Below are 17,174 nucleotides of genomic sequence, written 5' to 3'. Positions count from 1 at the left end.
ATCCTATAGTATTTTACTGTATTTATTTCATTATTTTTATTTTATTTTTTTATTTTAATTATTCATTTATTTTATTTTATTCATTTTTATTTTTACACCTTATACCTATTTTTCTTTGTCCACATTGTACATTTATTAGAATTATATCCTATTGTATTTTACTGTATTTATTTAATCATTATTTATTTTGTATTTTATTTTAATAATTTTTTTTTTTTATTATTTGAATTATTTATTTTATCTTATTTTATTCATTTTTATTTTTATACACCTATTTTTACTATCGTCTTTTTTTTCGAGTTTTTTTTTGTTAATGTGCAGATGAACTGCTCTGACCAAGCACTTTCTCTTGTGGATGAATAAAGTCTATCTAAGTCTAAGTCTGTGTCAGAGTCTAAATATCCTTCCTATCTATCCATGTTTCGTACCTTCGTGAGTTCAGTCTGTAAGCTCCTCCCCAGGCTCTCCGGCACGCTCTCACCTTTCCCTTGGCTGGACGTGTCATCATCTGATTGCACAAGAAAAAACAAAATTTTTTTAAAAATCCACTGTTCTGCTGACTCCCGGGCTGTAGAGATAATGCACCGGGTGAACTCTAACTGCTCCTCCATCTTCCTGGACGCTCTCCAAGTCTCTCATCGGCATCTGGGGGAATTGCGGCCGAGAAAGCCTTATTGGGTTTTATTGGAATAGTCTACAGAGAGCGATCCATTACAAAAGAACAAGAGGAAACACTTAGATCACAGAGATTTGACCATAGAAGAAAAGAGCACAGGAGCTGAGTGTGTTTATCGTGCATGTGTCACTGTAATATGGAAGTAATTCAAATGTTTGGGGTTCAGGTTAGAGGTCTGGGGTGATTTGAATCATTATTTCAGCTCAAAGGTTACATTCAAACATACTATTATGGAGGCTGAATGGACCACGTCTGTAAAGAAGAGTTTAAATACTAGGTAAGAGGATGTAGTTGGTAGTTTTTGGAGTATATCTTCACCTAGCACACAGTCCAGCGACTCTGCACCGTTCCTCCGGTCCTGTCCGGCCTCGGTGCCGCCCTGCAGAGCCTGTTTCAGTGTGGCCACCCAGTCCTCCATCTCTGCTTCGCTGTCTGCAGCCAGGAAGTGGCTGTAGCGGTCTTGCATCTTCAGCTCAAAGCCATTGCGCCGCATCCTAGGACTCTGAGGACGAGATAATTAGTAGTTTTAGTCATTTTTCCGGAGCAAATGGCACCTGGATGGATTCAGACGTATTCATACAGGATGTTCTACTGTATTATCAGTGTGGTTTTGAAATCTGAAGGGCAAAATCTTTGGTTGATCAGACATTTTTTATACATTACCGTAACTCACAGCCGTTTGCGCTATTGAGAAAATTCAAAGTGTGGCTGAACTCTGGGAAGTTGTGCTTTTGTCTGGAAGACCTTCGTAACATCTCAACGGTATAACTACCTTCAGTTTTACCTACAAATTCTTCCAAACAGTTGCTCTTTTTATTCCCAGAAAGCGCATTTTCCCAGTGTTCACACTTTGAATTTTGTCCATCGGTGAGTTACGGTAATTGAAATATCACAAGCTTTTTTTTTTTTTTTTTAATTTGCAGGTGAATGTTTAGGTCTTAAAGGGTTAAAAAAAAAATCAGCAATTCAAGAGTATAAGATTAAGATGGTTTAATTTGAGACAAGGGTCTTCAACAGGAGTTGCAAAATTTTTGGTTGATTGGCCATTTTTTATACATTTTTTAAAAAAAATCCCACACAAAATTAAATTTCTTTTACTACACATTAATCCAACATATTTTTGTAAAGGGATCGTTTAATATTGAATGCAACATGATAATAATGTATATTTATAAATAGCACTAGTTTAATATAGAACACATAGAGCAGGTAGGGGGTCCCTACTTAATCTCTCCATCAGTTTGGGTCCTGAAAAACATTCAAGACCCCTGTTTTAGGTGAAGAATTGATAGTTAAACGTAGAGCAGAGGTAATGCAGATGATTTAAGGGGTTAATGTTGTTCAGTCATGACTAAACAGGTGCAGGTGCAAACACAAGCTTCTCCAGGACTTTAAACCCCCCGAGTCAGACTGAGTCTCTTCGCTTTGCTCATTCGTCTCCCGAGAGTCTTCATTGACCTGAAAGCCTCCTGGCAGCCCCTTCATTCACAGCAGGTCTGAACCAAGTACCAGTCTGTGCCCTGCGCCAACAGCAGCCGCCTCCCGCCCCCCCCATAATCCACTGGAAGACGTTTTCCTCTGCCCGAGTCAGCGGTATGCAGTAAATCTGCATCCAGTAAAAGCAGCTAAAGACCCGAGACGAGAAAACACGACCGACTAGAGCTCATGCCAGGAACTGAAAACTCTGTGAGGGGGAGTGCACACTGTGAGTTTAATTAAACTAGAAAGAAAAAAAAAAAAGCATGCTCTGGGTGTACCTGAATGACATCTATGCAGGAGTCCAGGTAGATGGAGCCTTTGGTGTCTTTGCAGTTTTTCTCATCCTTATAAGAGTTGAGGATGTAGGAGCCATCGGGGAGCTGAGACAGGTAGAAGTACCTCCTTTTGAACACCTGTAAGTGTACGACAACAGAGTCAGTGGAATTCAGACTTATAAAATAGACCAGTGGTTCCCAACCTGGTCCCAGAGATCACAGGGGGGGGCGCCAAAACTTGTCTGATCTGAGCTCACCATCAGTTTTCACCAGTTTTTAACCAGTATGTACTGCATATGTCCCCCCACATGTACAACATAAAGGGCTTAAAGTCAGGTTCCAGCAGCCAATAGAGTTTGTCTACCAAAAGGAAATGAAAGAAATGCAGCTTTCCAATCAGAAGTAGGGTAGGGGTGGGTCTTTTTTATTGCGCTGCGTTCAATAAAACTTGGTGAAAAATGAGCCGAGTTGTCAAAAAGGTGCTGCACATATTTTGATGTTCAACAAACGGTGACAATACACCAAACTTAACATTTCTCCCCTGAGTTAAACTATCGGAAGTCTGAAATTTCCGAGTCGGAATCTAGAATTTCCAAGATTTCGTGAAAGCATCATCTCAGCCGACGTTTCCTCATCAAAGTCATTGGCGTCGGAGAGATGGAGAGTAAATTTATGAAGCTAAGGGAATGTGTAATAACTGATATAAATGTCAGGATGTAAATTTTTATAAAATGATCTATGAATCTAAATTCTTAGTGGGGGGCACAGGACTGAACGACACAGATCAGAGACTGGTGATGGAGTTGCGTTGCACTAACACACCGACGGGAGGTCTGGCCCAGTGACTCACCCTCATGGAGACAGACAGGCTGCTGTTGATGTTGGCTTTCTGAAGCCAGCCCTGCTTCATGATGCCTCCCCTCTGGGAGCACAGCGATGATGTGTCCTGACAAGACACGGGCACAAAACACAGAGAGTCAGGCTTCGTTACCGCGGTTAATACAGGTTAATTAGACTTGCGCAACGTTCACTGCAGCTGTAGAAAGAAAGTGAAGCCTTGGTAGCGGCAGGCGTTGCTTTAGCATCGCTCTCCAACCACTGTCCACCCAAATCAATTTACCAGAAGGAATTCTTCGGTTTCCCATAAAGAGTGGCGGGGGGGGTGGGGGGGGGCGTCTCATACTTATCATGGGACTGTTCATCATCGCCGCAGAAAACACAAACATTCATCACAAGGGATCAGCGTCTCTTAGCACTAACACACACACACACACACACTCTCGGGAGTAATGCATCCGGCCTCTTGAAGGAATTTAGCGCAAACAGATTCCTAATTAACCTAATGCTTGGAACACGTATCATAACACTGAGTGTGTGTTTTCTTTTGTGTGTGTGTGTGGCACAATCGAGATGAGCCTTATCTTACTGGAGTGCAGATTTGTCTTCTGTGTGTCACTCAACCAACACAACCTCCTCCTCCTCCTCCCACTCTCTGGATTCGTCCTCTAATCTAATTGGCTGTCCTCCTTCATTTCCATCTCTTACACCAGCAGAGCAGCGTGAATAAACACATATACTTGCTTGTACGCTCATGTACAGTGTAATATCTCCCGCTGCGTCACTATTGGACACCTAGACCTGCCACCTGGGCTCCAAATGATAACGCAAAGCGGCGTTTATCTTCCTTCGATGAGACCTCTTTGCTCTCCGTGTGCTTCCGGCCGCACGGCCAGAAAGGGAGGAGGATCGATCAGAGCTATTTATAGGACATATAAGGCTTCTGGTTTCACCGCCCCGCTCTCTCAGAGTCTCAGAGGAGCGACGTGACTTGGCGGACGAAGCTGCTCGAAGCCAGCCCATAACTCACCTGGTATGTTTTCCCAGAACGACGCCCGTGCAGAGATTTATAGGACGTCGCTAAAAGCAGCGCACGCTGCGCAGTGTTTGCATGAAAAAGGCCCGGTGGGTTCAACAGCTGACCACTCACTCATCCTGCCTGCAGGGGATCAATGCAGGGCTGGGCGGCGTGATCGAAAATATGTATCACGCTATTTTTCGAAATTCTGACAGTATCATGGTGTATTACGGTATTTTTTTCCATGCAAAAAAAAAATTCTAGTGGTTGAGAGTGGAATTAATTCAGTAGATTGACTAAGGATGGACTATTTTACTGTGATGATGAGTGAATATTGTAGAATAATCCCACACTAGTAGTAAAACGGGTTTGCACAGGTTAGCACTGATAGTGGTATGGAACTTTTACAGATCGGAGATAAATTAAATAAATAAATAAAGAATTAAATGTTATCAAGATTAAATGAAGAAACAGTGAGAATCACGGTTTCATTTATTTTAACATAGTTAAACATATTTAAACTGCTATGTCTGTAATGTCAATAGTAGCGCGACCAGCTACCGTAATAACTGTAGTCTGCGCGCAACATTTTTTTCCCTCATTCATAAAAAGCTAAAAACCTTCAGGGACAGCTTTAGCCGGGGGACAAGTCATCCAAAATGGGGACTGTCCCCAGAAATCGGGGACGTCTGGTCACCATAAAAAAAAAAAAAAAAAAAGTACCGACACGGCACCTTTTTTTTGGCACCTCTCGTTCTGCTGCTTCATTTTTCAGACCTTTCTGTCTTCACCACCTCTCAGTGACACAGTCGCACCATGTGCGTTTAGAAGCACCACACTGAAAACAGTGTCTTGCGATGCAGCGTTTCTAACGCTGTGTAATCAAATACACCAGTATATTAAAAATTCACATCATAATGTGTGTATGAACCGGTACAACATCTGTGATCTCATGTCTGCTCACCTCGTCTTTGGCGTCTTCATCGACCTCGAACACGTGAGTCGGCAGCTTGTCCGTCTTCAGGCCTTTGCTTTAAAAACCACAGGAGAAAAAAGGGCCAATGAATAAATCTGCAACCGAACATGTGGCCTTTTATGTGAAAGCTGTCTATTCGTTTTTTTTTGTTTTTGTTTTTTTTTTAACCGTGATGATCCTCTGAGACAAATAATTCTCTATCACAGCGACAAATAAACTCAAAACATCTGGCCTACACCTGTTATATAAATGGAGGGGAAATGAAAATCTGCAAATCCTGTCGATTCCACTGACGGGTCATCACCCGGGAGGAAAATCCCTTGTACGTATTTGGCAGAAAGTAACTGATGTCGCTCTGAGCCCTGAACATCTAAACTGTCCCACATATCCAAAGTACATTTTTAATTCATTTTTAAATCCACTTTCATATATTTATTTATTTATTTATCATCTTCCTTACCTTGGCAACATGCGGAAGTCGCCAGAGTACGCCTCGTACTTGTAGTTGATCACGTGCCAGTCGGTGTTGTACATCTTGATGCACTGGGTCAACACAGAGAGCTGGATTATAGTCTCAAATTTAACAATCATGCCAGGAAACGGACCTAAATCAATTCCCATCTAAATATGATTTGCGAAAGAGGACTGATTTTGGTAGAAACCGTCGGTGTTTGTTCAGCTCTCGCTGAGCAGAATGGACCTCTGTTGGATAAATCCCGAGTAAAGCAGGGTCTGTTTTGACAATCCCTGTGACAGTTGTTTCCATGCTACATCACAGTCATGAGGGCTGGCTGACGAAAACACAGATCCAGAGGCTGGCAGAGCAGCAGAAGAGTCTGTATTTCATAAGAGCACCATGTGTTTACTACTGCAGCGTGCTCCTTTAAGAGCGTCAAGTGGGGGTCAAACGCTGGTGTCAAATAATCAAGGAATCATCTTGAGTGTTTGCTGCGGGGGAAGAATTCACACTGCATCGTGTTTTCTTTAATAAAAAGAAGCTGAAGCTTCAGCTGTTTGACTCCAAAACTTCTTGTTTAATCTTAGAATGGACTTCACCGCTGGTAATGTGTGCTGGTAATGGTGTGACCATGTCACAGTACCTCTTTGGCAAACAGGCTCCTGGCCTCCCGCTCGGCATTCTGGGGCACCGCGGGAACGACGGTCCTCCTCTGCCGAGAGATCTGGGACTCCTGCGCGCACACAGTGAAATAACGTGAAGCGTTTGATGACGAGGAGTCTACAAAGGTGCTTAGTAGGAGGAAAATGGGTCAGAAAGAGTCAAAGCAGAGGGGGCAGAGATGACTACTTCTCTCAGGGGCCGGAAAAAAAGAAACGTAGGCAAGAAGCGGGACGTGCAGCTAAACAGAACCACATGTGTTTGAAGCAGCAGCAGCAGCAGCAGCAGCAGTTAAGCTAGAACAGAGCAGAGGCACCTGGCTGGACTGGACTTGACCATAAATAACTGAGCCCGCTGAGCAGTCGTTCACGATGGGAAGTCATTCTTTAGGAAGTGATACAGTATTCAATAGCTATTTGTTCCCGTTTGACAGAAATAAGTTGCTGATTTGACTGTTTGTTGGGGAGATTTTTACCCCCTAGCAAATTCATTGTCCAAATAAGCAGTTTACCGGAGAAAATAAACATATCATATTGTGTATTTTAAACAATGTTTTTTAAAGCTTTATAAAATAATGGGTTAAAACCCATACTTACTATAGGAAATGAGATTTATTCTTTAACATGGGTGTTTCCAGTCACCGCGCAACAAAGCAACAAGTTTGTAAACAATGTTAGGTTTTTTGAGGGGCGGGGCTTAGCTGGAGGCAAAACACTGTAGCCTGAAAACGTTGCTTAGTGTATTTAAATGGACTGTTTTGGCACGAACGTACAAGAAACGTATATTTACATATAATACACTCACTCCCCGAGACTAAGTGTCATTTTAAAGATTTGACTCTGACTGATGGGACTACGTTCATGACCCCTACACTCTGACTCACTGGATGGACGATTTGAACAAAGGAGGACACAGAGAGGACAAGGTCTGGTCTGTCTTTAATAGGTGAAGCCTCTTCTACAAATATATTATAAGACGTAAGTGGAACCACTGTGGAGGGTAACGTAGTAAATGCAACTTCTGCTTGGACCCTGCTGAAACACACAACTAACGTGGTTGTTAGCTCGCGGTTAGCATTAGCATTATTGTTAATAAAGTTGTCTACGGCTGGCAGTGTGTGATAAAACTTTAGTGTTTTTGATTTTTCACTTTTAGCATCCAAAAATACAAAAAGACGACATTTTCCTGGTTGACAGTGACAGTGTTCGCCTCCAGCTTCCCTCTGGTTCGGGAATGAAGAGGTTTCAGTGCAGACACCAAGTATACACAAAATAGTGCAAAAGGTACTATTTACAGAGAACTGGAAATATAAAATATAATATAAAAAGAAATGTGAAAATATAGTTTACAGGCATTGCACATTTTGAGCATAACAGGTTAAAACACAATGAACAGAGTCATAAATGAAAGTCTATATTGCACATCATACTTTATGTAAATGAGTGGGGGTTGTTGCATTTAGGGGAATTTCTGTGGGATGTATTCATTTTTCTAGTGTACCTAATATTTTGACTATCATTATTATTATTATTATTAGCTAACGTAAGATAATAAAATATTAAAGACATGAGGTCATTAAAAAAAACATGTTTCCACTACATAGTTTTACACTTGAGAGCACTGACAAGTTAATTATTCAACTGGAATTAATAACTAATTGTTGAGGATTGTTAGCGTTGCAAAAAGACCTGAAGTAATGCTGTTAGGGAGCAGAGAGGTGCTGAAATGGGGCTTTCCTGTAAGTTACGACATAACATAACAGAAAGGAAGAGGAGGAGGAGGAGGAGGAGGACTCACCGAGACATCGTCGACGGGGCAGAGCAGCAGGTCTCGGTGGGGGTCGCCGTGGATCTGGGCCTTCCTCTGAAACACCACCGTCTCATAGTCGAGCGGCTCGATGATCTTTGGCTGCTCCTGAGAGGGGAAGACGAAAAGGAGGCCGGGGCATGTGTCATTTGAAATAAACACACCATTTCATGTTCGGATATTTTCGTCCGCACCGAGTATGTAAAACGCCGTCCCCGCCCACTCCCCCCCCCCAGCTGTTAGAAGTTAGACGGCAGCGTTCACCTGCAGAGCAGCTGAGATAAAAAGAGATAAAAGAGGCAACCGCAAGGTTCAGAGGATGTCACAGTTCAGGGAAACTGTTGCTCAGACATTTGTGTGTAGACGGAAAGAGATCGCAACAGATGACAAAGGGGTAGAAACAATAACTTCTTAAGAAAATATAAGAGATGTGAGATAAGGCAGAAAAATTATGACTTGTGACTTAATAGATTCATGCTGTGAGATAAGGTTCAATAGTGAAATTTGTAATAACGAAAGAAAAGAGCTGCGTCGCCAGCTTCAAAAATCAAAACTTCCTGTTTGGTACTTTCATAGAGAAGTGGGCGAAATGAAATCATCTTCCCCTGTCACATCTTAAAGGGGCCGACGGGCTTAAATGCCAGCCTCCCACAACTGGGTCAGGACGTGATCGTGGGTATAAACCATTTGGAAAGACTCAAAGTTAATTCCAAGAAAGTGCCACTTTAAGCTCAGGCTAAGCAGGAGGGAGGGGGTTGGAGGGGAAACGGCGATGAATAGCTTAGCCAATAAGCTGTTCGGACTCAAGCAGAGGAAATCGGACTGCACGGATTCGATCAGCTTCTAGCTTTAGTGAACGGCTGGCAGGGTCTGAAAAGAGGCCGGGGTAAGACGACATGCTGCTTAGAGAAAGACTTTATAAAGATGACCCTGAGCTGAGTGATTCTTCTGCCTTGTACTGTGTCATATTTCCACTGAAGACCTTTGTTTTTTTATTGTATTGTACCTATGGTGGAGTTTAACCTGAAAGGCAGGGTTTTTTTTTTTTCTGTTTAGATGCAAAGTTTATTGTTTGCAAGTTCTTGTATTTGGTTCAGTTATTGTTTTCATAAAAAGTACAGGAAACCCAACAGGTGCAGTCTCCAAAACACAGGGAGTGATGAGTCACACTCTCACCTCACAAGTTATAAATATATATATATATATAAAAAAGCCACTTCTGGACAGCTGCACCACCTACGAGGCCTTGTCATTGTTGCTGATTTCACCCACAGGTAAAACAAAAACGTGTTCGTCATTGGAGAGTCAAAAAAAAGACAAGGTCACCCCAACTTAGACATGGTCCTTCTGTCTGGAAACAGGAAGTTGTTGGTTGGGGTCTTTGGGTCCTATGGATTGAGGGGAGGGGCCTGTGAATATAGTAGAGGCCAGGTCAACACCTTGAACTGTTGAACTGCAGTTCATCGTGTGGCCACTTGAGGCTCCAAAAGGGAGCAAATCCCCATAGACCTCCATGTTAAAACGCCTTTACAGCATCATTGATTAAATGTTTCCTGTTCCCCCTTTGGCGGTAGCCTGAGCTAAGAGGCAGCAGGGTGGGCAGGTCGACTCCGGCTCTACCCCCAATATCCATATTTGGAATATCCAAATGTGGGCGGAGTAAAGCTTATCCACTCCGCCCACTTTGGGCTTCATTTTCGAGGTTCAGAACCCAACGTCACGACGGGTTTGTCCACAGTACAAACAGTCAATGGTGTTTCTGTGTCAGGACCATCAAGGAGTGTCACTGCTATGAGGAGGGGGTGTCTGGTCTGGTCCATCTACATCCACATGAATAAGATGCCAGGTCTGAAAGTTTCCCAACACTGGATTGTCATAAGATGGTCAATATTCTCCTGTCAGTGGAGAAAACTGTCTCAAAATCCAAGCCTTAAAGCCATAACGCAAGTTGTCTTGCGTGTAATTTTATCCTCTTTTCTTAAATTTTATATTCTTAGCCCCACCTGAATCACCACTATTACATTCATAAAGCATTTGCCTGCAGGCATGTGTTCATTTACATTTAAGAGGTTAACGGCTCCTTCTTGAATTCACTGGTATCTGTGCACAAGCCAGCAAAGGACGTTTTCCAACCAGTAATTTGACCAGCGAAAATAAGCCGGTTACATGTTCATGTTCTCGGCAGATTTTTCCACCAGACTCTCACTTTTCTCGGTTTTCCACACACACAAGCCCTCCGTCTCGCTTTTTTTTTTCTTTTTTTTTTTTTTTCTGAACCGCTAATCTAAATAAAAACTTCCTAATGGTACGAGTGAGTCTGAACATTTTTCCTACTTCTCTGTGGTCTGTGGAATCACTGCAATCTCTTCACACACACACACACACACAGATCAGCCACTACTGTTTGACTACCAGCAGCAGCAGCAGCAGCGGAAAGCAGAACAGCTACAAGTCTGCTGAAACCATTACACATGGCTGTACCGCCCCTGCACCCGACGCAGCAGCTCAGCTTCCTGTCGTGTGCAACGAGCGGAACCGCAGAGCTGCAAGTCGGACGAGGCTGCCGGCGGCGATTGCAGAGCTGGGAGCTGCGACGTCGATCACGTTACGCTGAGAGGCGGCGGCGAGAGGAAGCAAAGAGAAAGAGAAGGGGAGAGACAGATGAGTGCGTTCTGCTTTCACAGACGGAATCAGCTGCTGTGAAACCAGAGCGTCATTGATTGAGGAAGAAAAGAGACACTGAAAGGACGTGGCACAACACTTGGGTGTAGCTGAGCAGTGAAAACAACCCCGAGACACTTTCCCATCGCGTTGGTGTCGCCAGCTCCCATTACATCTCAAGTCTGGCTGGGGAACACTCAAAATACTCTAAACGCCAAGTACAAAGAGGCAAGTCCCAGTCCTGCCCCCAGGGAACTGAGACGACGACGACGATGATGATGTGAGCTTTCCAGATGTCTGCGTCCCGTTATGGGTCTGCAGATGTGAGGCTCCGGCAAGTGGATTTTATTACGTGGGCTAGGGCACATTACACACATTACACACAAAATGGATGGGTTTAAAACGCCATCGCTGTCCCACGGCTGACCCCACTAAGTGCTCCAATCTGTGCGCCAACGAGGAAGGGAGGAAGAGAAAAAGATGCAAGCAAGCCTCTTTGGTCCCTGTATCACTCCCTGGCTATCCTATAACAGGTGTATTAATGTTTAAACAGAGCATCAGACATGACTTTGTGTCAGATTTAATGGAATACATAGGTATTTAGAATGCATAGACTGTATATAAAGATGGACACAGGTCTGAAAAAGAAGAATAGTAGTCCGCCTCACCGCTGAAGTCAATAACTTTAACAACATTTAATGACTAACACATAGGGTCCAGAGAGACTGTCAAGCAGGATTTGGGTTTTCAGGTCAGATTCGCCCGTCGCTCCACCCCAGCTCCTCCCCAGCTCCAGCCTCTCGTCCAAACAGAATCACTACTGGGTCTAAAAGAAACTAAACGGCTACGGCTAGGGATGGACATAAGATTATCGATTTCCTTACAAATTCCTCCTGTCAATTTCTGGTTTAGAAAAAGTAGACGTTCGTGGTTTCGTGTGAACAACAGAAATTTAAGTTTCTATAAGTAAATGAATAGAAAAATTCGTCACTGTATCCTCACTAGCTCTGCTCTGCTGAGTTTTAGCAGCACTTGTTGACTAGAAATTGTCGGACACATGGTACACTCTGTATTTAATGCAGCTCGCCATTGACAAATGCTTCATCATGTTGGTGGTGTTGCCGCCCTCGCTTGAAATTACGGTGTTGCACAAGCTGCACATTTCGCCGTCACGGTCCCTTCCGGTGAAGGGAAGTCAAACTTTGGACCGTTTCATCAAAACAGTAGATTACAAACAACAATCGACACACAGACTATGAATTTGATCCACAACGTTGGACTGAACATTTTTGGTCCGAAATCGTGTTCATTAATGTTTTTGGATATGTTGCAATTTAGTTGTATAGACGGTATGCACGTGATGTCACAGCAATTGGACGTCTCCGTGGTTACGGCCACTGAGTGTCAAAAAGTGATAGTTAAACATGGAGATTAGCTTGAACCATAGGCTATAATAGCGTCTAAATTGTACAATTATTTTAAAAATGATGAAGAGCTGTTGCACCATTGACTGTACGAACAGACTTGAAAAGCAGTCGCAGATATATTTTTACAGATGTTTGCCAAAGAAACGAGAAGTAAATGGTTAAGTTATGTTCTGGAGGGCTGTCAGATAAGTTTGTAGATGTTGTTGTTTTGGCGTAGTTGCGGCCGACAGTAACTATTTCAGCTCCAACAATAAATAAAAACGAAACAATAAACGGAATATTTGCCATCACGCCTCGTCATCCTTTTAACACCACAGTATTGTACAGCTAACGTTACTTCTCAGTAAAGCTCTTAGCGTTAGCATCTTTTATTTAGCTACATTTATCATAACTGAAATTAACTTAAACTAAAACTGAAACTGAGGCCAATCCACTTTCCTAAATTCATACTGGTTCATTTGGATCATTGTCGAGTCCAATTGTCCTTAATTTTATCAGATAATCCACATTTTTTCCGGTCTCCCTGTATTTACTGATACATTTCACCATATAGAGGTTTTTACAGAGTATGTAGCAGCTTTACTGACATTCTCAACAGCCTCATCTTTTCGTTATGTCTACTTAAAGTCACCCGGCCATCAGCTTGCTAACTGTTAGCCTCTGTTGCCTAGCAGAGGACCATCTGAATGCCAAACATTTATTTGTACGTGACTTCCCATGTCGTAACCACAAGCTCACGAGTTCCACTTGAAGGCAGCACAAGTTTCTGTGTCCTCTGCAACGTCAACAGCACATTCCTCCAGAGTGGTTCCCAAACATTTTTTGTCATTTCCTCCTCCTTTTTGGGAACCATTTACAGTTGTAGTGCATTTTCCTTCTAGGGTTAATCTGGAGGTTCTCTACTCAGTTACTCAATTAAAGGTTTAGTCTGTAAAATTTCTGAAAACTAATCCCACAGTCTTTGTTTCTTTACACCAAGATTACATGTGACGTTTTCTATGATGGAGACAAAGGAATTTGAAAATCTGTGACCAGGACATGTTTGACTTTTCTGATGAATTGCAGTTAATCAACTATTCACATGGTTGCCATTTTGCTAATGAACAAATTAACTGACCAGTCGATAATTTTAATAGCTTTTGTAAAGGTCAAATGCTGAATGAGCATCTTCTTAAGGTGCTGACGCCAGTGGCAGCCTCCGCCACCAGGTCTCTAGTTTGCTTTACTCAAATTTCCCACAGGCTAAATAAAGTATCTATACATGAATGTGAATATAAATCAAAAAGAACTGGTTATTAGCAAAAGAGAAAACAAGGTTAAAACAAAGACATCTTGACTATTGACAGGCTTCCCCGTTAGAAAACACCAGAGACACACAGAGCAGAAGTAGTCCACATGATCAGTCATCAACAAGTCAAGGATTTCACGTCATTTTAACTAAAGCTCCTCACAGTTTAGGATCCCATCTCGACTGTTTGATGTCTCACAGGTGGTTTAGACTTCTGCATTAAGGTGAAGCAGAGGCTTCAGCTTAATCAGCTTAATCAGTGTAATCAGCGCAGACCGCTACGCAGTAGGAATGTGGGGATAACTTATCGCACACGATTCACCTCCAAAACCAAACCACACGATGATGACAACTTGCCATCTCGAGGAAAAATGTGACAAACGCAAGCTGATCACAGCCCTAGCTCGTCTGTGGCTAATGTGCAGAGCAGAATAACGAGTATGGTAGAATGTGGATATCAGATGTGAGGTGGAACAAACTTGTCTCATATCGTTATCGCCTAATAGCACAATTGCCTATTGCGTAAAACAAGCAAAAACACAATTTATGGCAAGCACATTGGTATTTTTATTGATGTCAGTCAAAGAATGACTGAGGCAGTTATGCTATTAGGCTAATGATATGCATAGTTTACAACAAAAACACAGCATAATAAATCTATTCCACCACCTGAAGCACAAACACAAGTGGGTAGACCATAGTAAAGTATAGATGGCTACTGAGTATTACAGTATCTAGGTACTCTAAAAGTGTTTTTAGCCCATATAGCAGCCAGCACACATGCTTCCAACAGATATTAGATATCCAGACTAAGACTGATTGCTCTGCGCTGGTCATTGTCCACCGTCCGACTAGCATCTCAAGTAGGAATGGACGATAACTTAGCTACATGATATACCACTAAAAACAATCCCCACCTCGTGCTAAATGTGACAAACGCAAGCTGATGACGTACTCTACGTCCTCGCAGACGTAGCTCACCTGTGGCTAAACGAGGCTCCTCATCAATAATATGCAGCTGGTTCTTATATCATGAGGTGGATAAAGAGAGCAACGCAACAAAGTTACTCCACCACCTGAATCACAACCACAAGCTGGAGTATGACGAGAGCCAATAAATGAGTCAGGAGAAAGAAAGCAGCCACATCCTCTGGTAAATTAGGATGAACAAACGTCCCCGATTTCTGGGGACAGTCCTCATTTTGGATGACCTGTCCCCCGGCTGACGCTGTCCTCGACGCACAGACAACATTTATTACGGTCATCGGTCGTGCTTCTACTGTTTTCACATTTCAGACTTGTTCGATTAGTCACTTCCTACTTAAACCCGTCGTTAAGCAGCTTAGTCGACTATAAAATGGTCAGTTTCATCTTGGAGCTCTCAAGCCTTATATTTTTATCGTGATAAATTTTTTCGCCCAACCCTAATCTCATAATGTAAGAGCGGAGTCGGAGTAGGTCTGTGGCCAAGCAGAAACCATGACAAAGGCAGACTTTTGATCTTGAACGCAACCAACGCACACTCAAACGAGACAGTTCAGCAACACTCTGGCTGCAAACTAGAAACCTCAAGGGTCAAAATCAACAGATTCTGTTCACGAAGGACTCCACAACTGTCCTCTTGTTCCCAAGCAGCCTTATGGCAACAGACCACTCAACACAGATGTAGATGCGGACAACAGCTGAAGGGAATTCCCATTAAATCAACTTAATACTGAGTGGCTCAAGGGTCTTGTGAAGGAAAGAAAAAGTGCACAAATGTTCTCCTCTTTGGTGCTTGGTTTCTACTCGCTGTAAGTCTTTCGAGGATGGGAGAAAAAAAACCAAGGAGGCAACCACGAATGAACCCCCCCGGACGGAGTCACAGAGGAAGCATGGTCACAGCGCGCCTGAGGGAATCCCCATGTGAGAGAGAAAACAGGCCACGCACCCACCACAAAGACGAGCGTTTGTTCTCGGTTAGCAGTCCACGGAGCGAGCAGCCCCCAGTCCTCGCCGCCCTGAAACGGGCAGGAGCTTAAACTCATGTCCACACGTGGCCCAGAAAAGCAGACGCACAACACCGCTCCGACCTCCGTTACGGAGGAAACCAGAACCTCATCACAAGGTTTGCTCGGCGTCACACTCCTGAAGATGATCATCATGAGACCGCGGAACGAGCCCCCCGGGGGAGCACAAACTCATTCAACCCGGCTAGTTTGGTTGGTTTCTGTCACATAACCGCGCGACACAAAGGAAAAACAAGACATGTGGAGGTGCGCCGGATGACGTCACGGCGGTAAAGTTTTGAAACCGGCGTTTTTACGTCATTCCACGGCGAGCGCACGGACACCGGCGCGCAGATGCCACCTCAGCAGGATCCTGAAATGACATTCACCCCAAGACACTGCGCCCGATGCCCTCCTCCTCATCACCACCACCGCTCACTCATCCAAACCCAAGCGAATGAGTCTTTCGTTTTTGCGCAGCCGTTGCACATAAATTGCATTGTAAAGAGACACACACACTCTCAGCTCCCAAGGCAAAAAAAAGACAGGGAAGCCATGCTGCAGCTGTCCAACTGGCACTGCTCCTCATCCAGAAGGCAGCAAAGCGCACACAAAAGGAGCCCCACACACAGCACAGCCCCGGAAAAAAAAAAATCCATGCGTGCCCGTGGACAATGTCACACTATTTGGCAATGGCGGCAATTTTATAAAGAAATAATGATAATTTAAATAAAACATATGGGAGTTGAGCGGTGCGTAATCTCCTCGTCTTTAAACAGGGTGTATGCTGTTTCCGTGCAGCGAATGTGAAAGTGTGCAATGAATTAATTAGTAAAGAAATAACTGTGTGTGAGGATAAACTTCAATTTTGGGGGGATTTACGCAAACGCATAAACCGCATAACCCCTCTTAAATGTTAAAAAAAAAAAAAATGACCGAGACTCACCACCAGGTCCACGGTGCTCCTCACCGCCTCCGACACGCTCTGCCGGACTTCCGCGGCCGTCCCGGGTTTGCTTAACCGCTTCGTGAATTTTCGCACCTCGGACATCGTCCCCCTTTCGGTTCAAATCCGCTTCTTGAATGGAGGAGTGTGGGCATGCCGCGGCGCGGGACGCGGCGGCGGCGGCGGCGGAGGAGGCGCTGTTTGGTGACGGGCCAGATGTTGAGTTTTTAGTGCGTTGGAGGTGAACCAGCCAGCGGTTCACGTCGCGAGGCGGGGCTGCTGCTGCTGCTGCTGCTGATGATGGTGGTGATGATGATGATGATGATGAAAGGAGAGCAGAGATGGAGAGAGAGGGAGGGGTGGGAGCAACGCGAGATGCCTCACTCCCTCCCACTTCCGTTTCCCCGAGGCGGAGAGCGGCTTTGTCAGAGATCGTCAACGCGAGAAGACAACCAGCTCTGCTTGCTTTCGATTTCACAATTTCCTGCTTATAGAAATACAAAAATATAAAAACTTACAAGGTTAATTTAATTAAAGTGGAAGGTGTATGTGTGCCATATAGATTAAGATAATAATTTCGATTATAAAACATTGTTTTGTTTTTATTTGAAGGAGCTAAAAATGTAGTGGTAGATGCTAGTTCTGGGCAACACTGATTGTTTGTGCAGATACTAGTGAAC

At 43.6% G+C, this 17,174-nt stretch overlaps 1 protein-coding gene across 3 annotated transcripts in view; it reads right to left on the bottom strand.

Moving 5' to 3' along the window:
• dock11 (dedicator of cytokinesis 11) overlaps nucleotides 1-16,824 on the bottom strand; it is an 81,968-nt gene extending 65,144 nt beyond the window's left edge. For all 3 annotated transcript variants that reach the window (XM_047584301.1, XM_047584284.1, XM_047584292.1), the window contains exons 1-9: nucleotides 16,495-16,824; nucleotides 8,176-8,292; nucleotides 6,362-6,451; nucleotides 5,722-5,804; nucleotides 5,250-5,316; nucleotides 3,281-3,376; nucleotides 2,434-2,568; nucleotides 995-1,178; nucleotides 429-508 (exon numbers count right to left, since the gene is read on the bottom strand). In XM_047584301.1, the coding sequence (XP_047440257.1) occupies nucleotides 429-508; nucleotides 995-1,178; nucleotides 2,434-2,568; nucleotides 3,281-3,376; nucleotides 5,250-5,316; nucleotides 5,722-5,804; nucleotides 6,362-6,451; nucleotides 8,176-8,292; nucleotides 16,495-16,599 (957 nt within the window). In that variant the 5' untranslated portion in view covers nucleotides 16,600-16,824. The remainder of the gene's footprint in view (nucleotides 1-428; nucleotides 509-994; nucleotides 1,179-2,433; nucleotides 2,569-3,280; nucleotides 3,377-5,249; nucleotides 5,317-5,721; nucleotides 5,805-6,361; nucleotides 6,452-8,175; nucleotides 8,293-16,494) is intronic.
• Nucleotides 16,825-17,174: the final 350 nt, after the last annotated feature.

Source organism: Mugil cephalus, chromosome 1 (genome assembly GCF_022458985.1).
Source record: "Mugil cephalus isolate CIBA_MC_2020 chromosome 1, CIBA_Mcephalus_1.1, whole genome shotgun sequence".
Taxonomy (NCBI): Eukaryota; Metazoa; Chordata; class Actinopteri; order Mugiliformes; family Mugilidae; genus Mugil; species Mugil cephalus.
The sequence above is the reverse complement of the archived record's forward strand: the minus strand, read 5'-3'. Positions and strand labels throughout refer to the sequence as shown.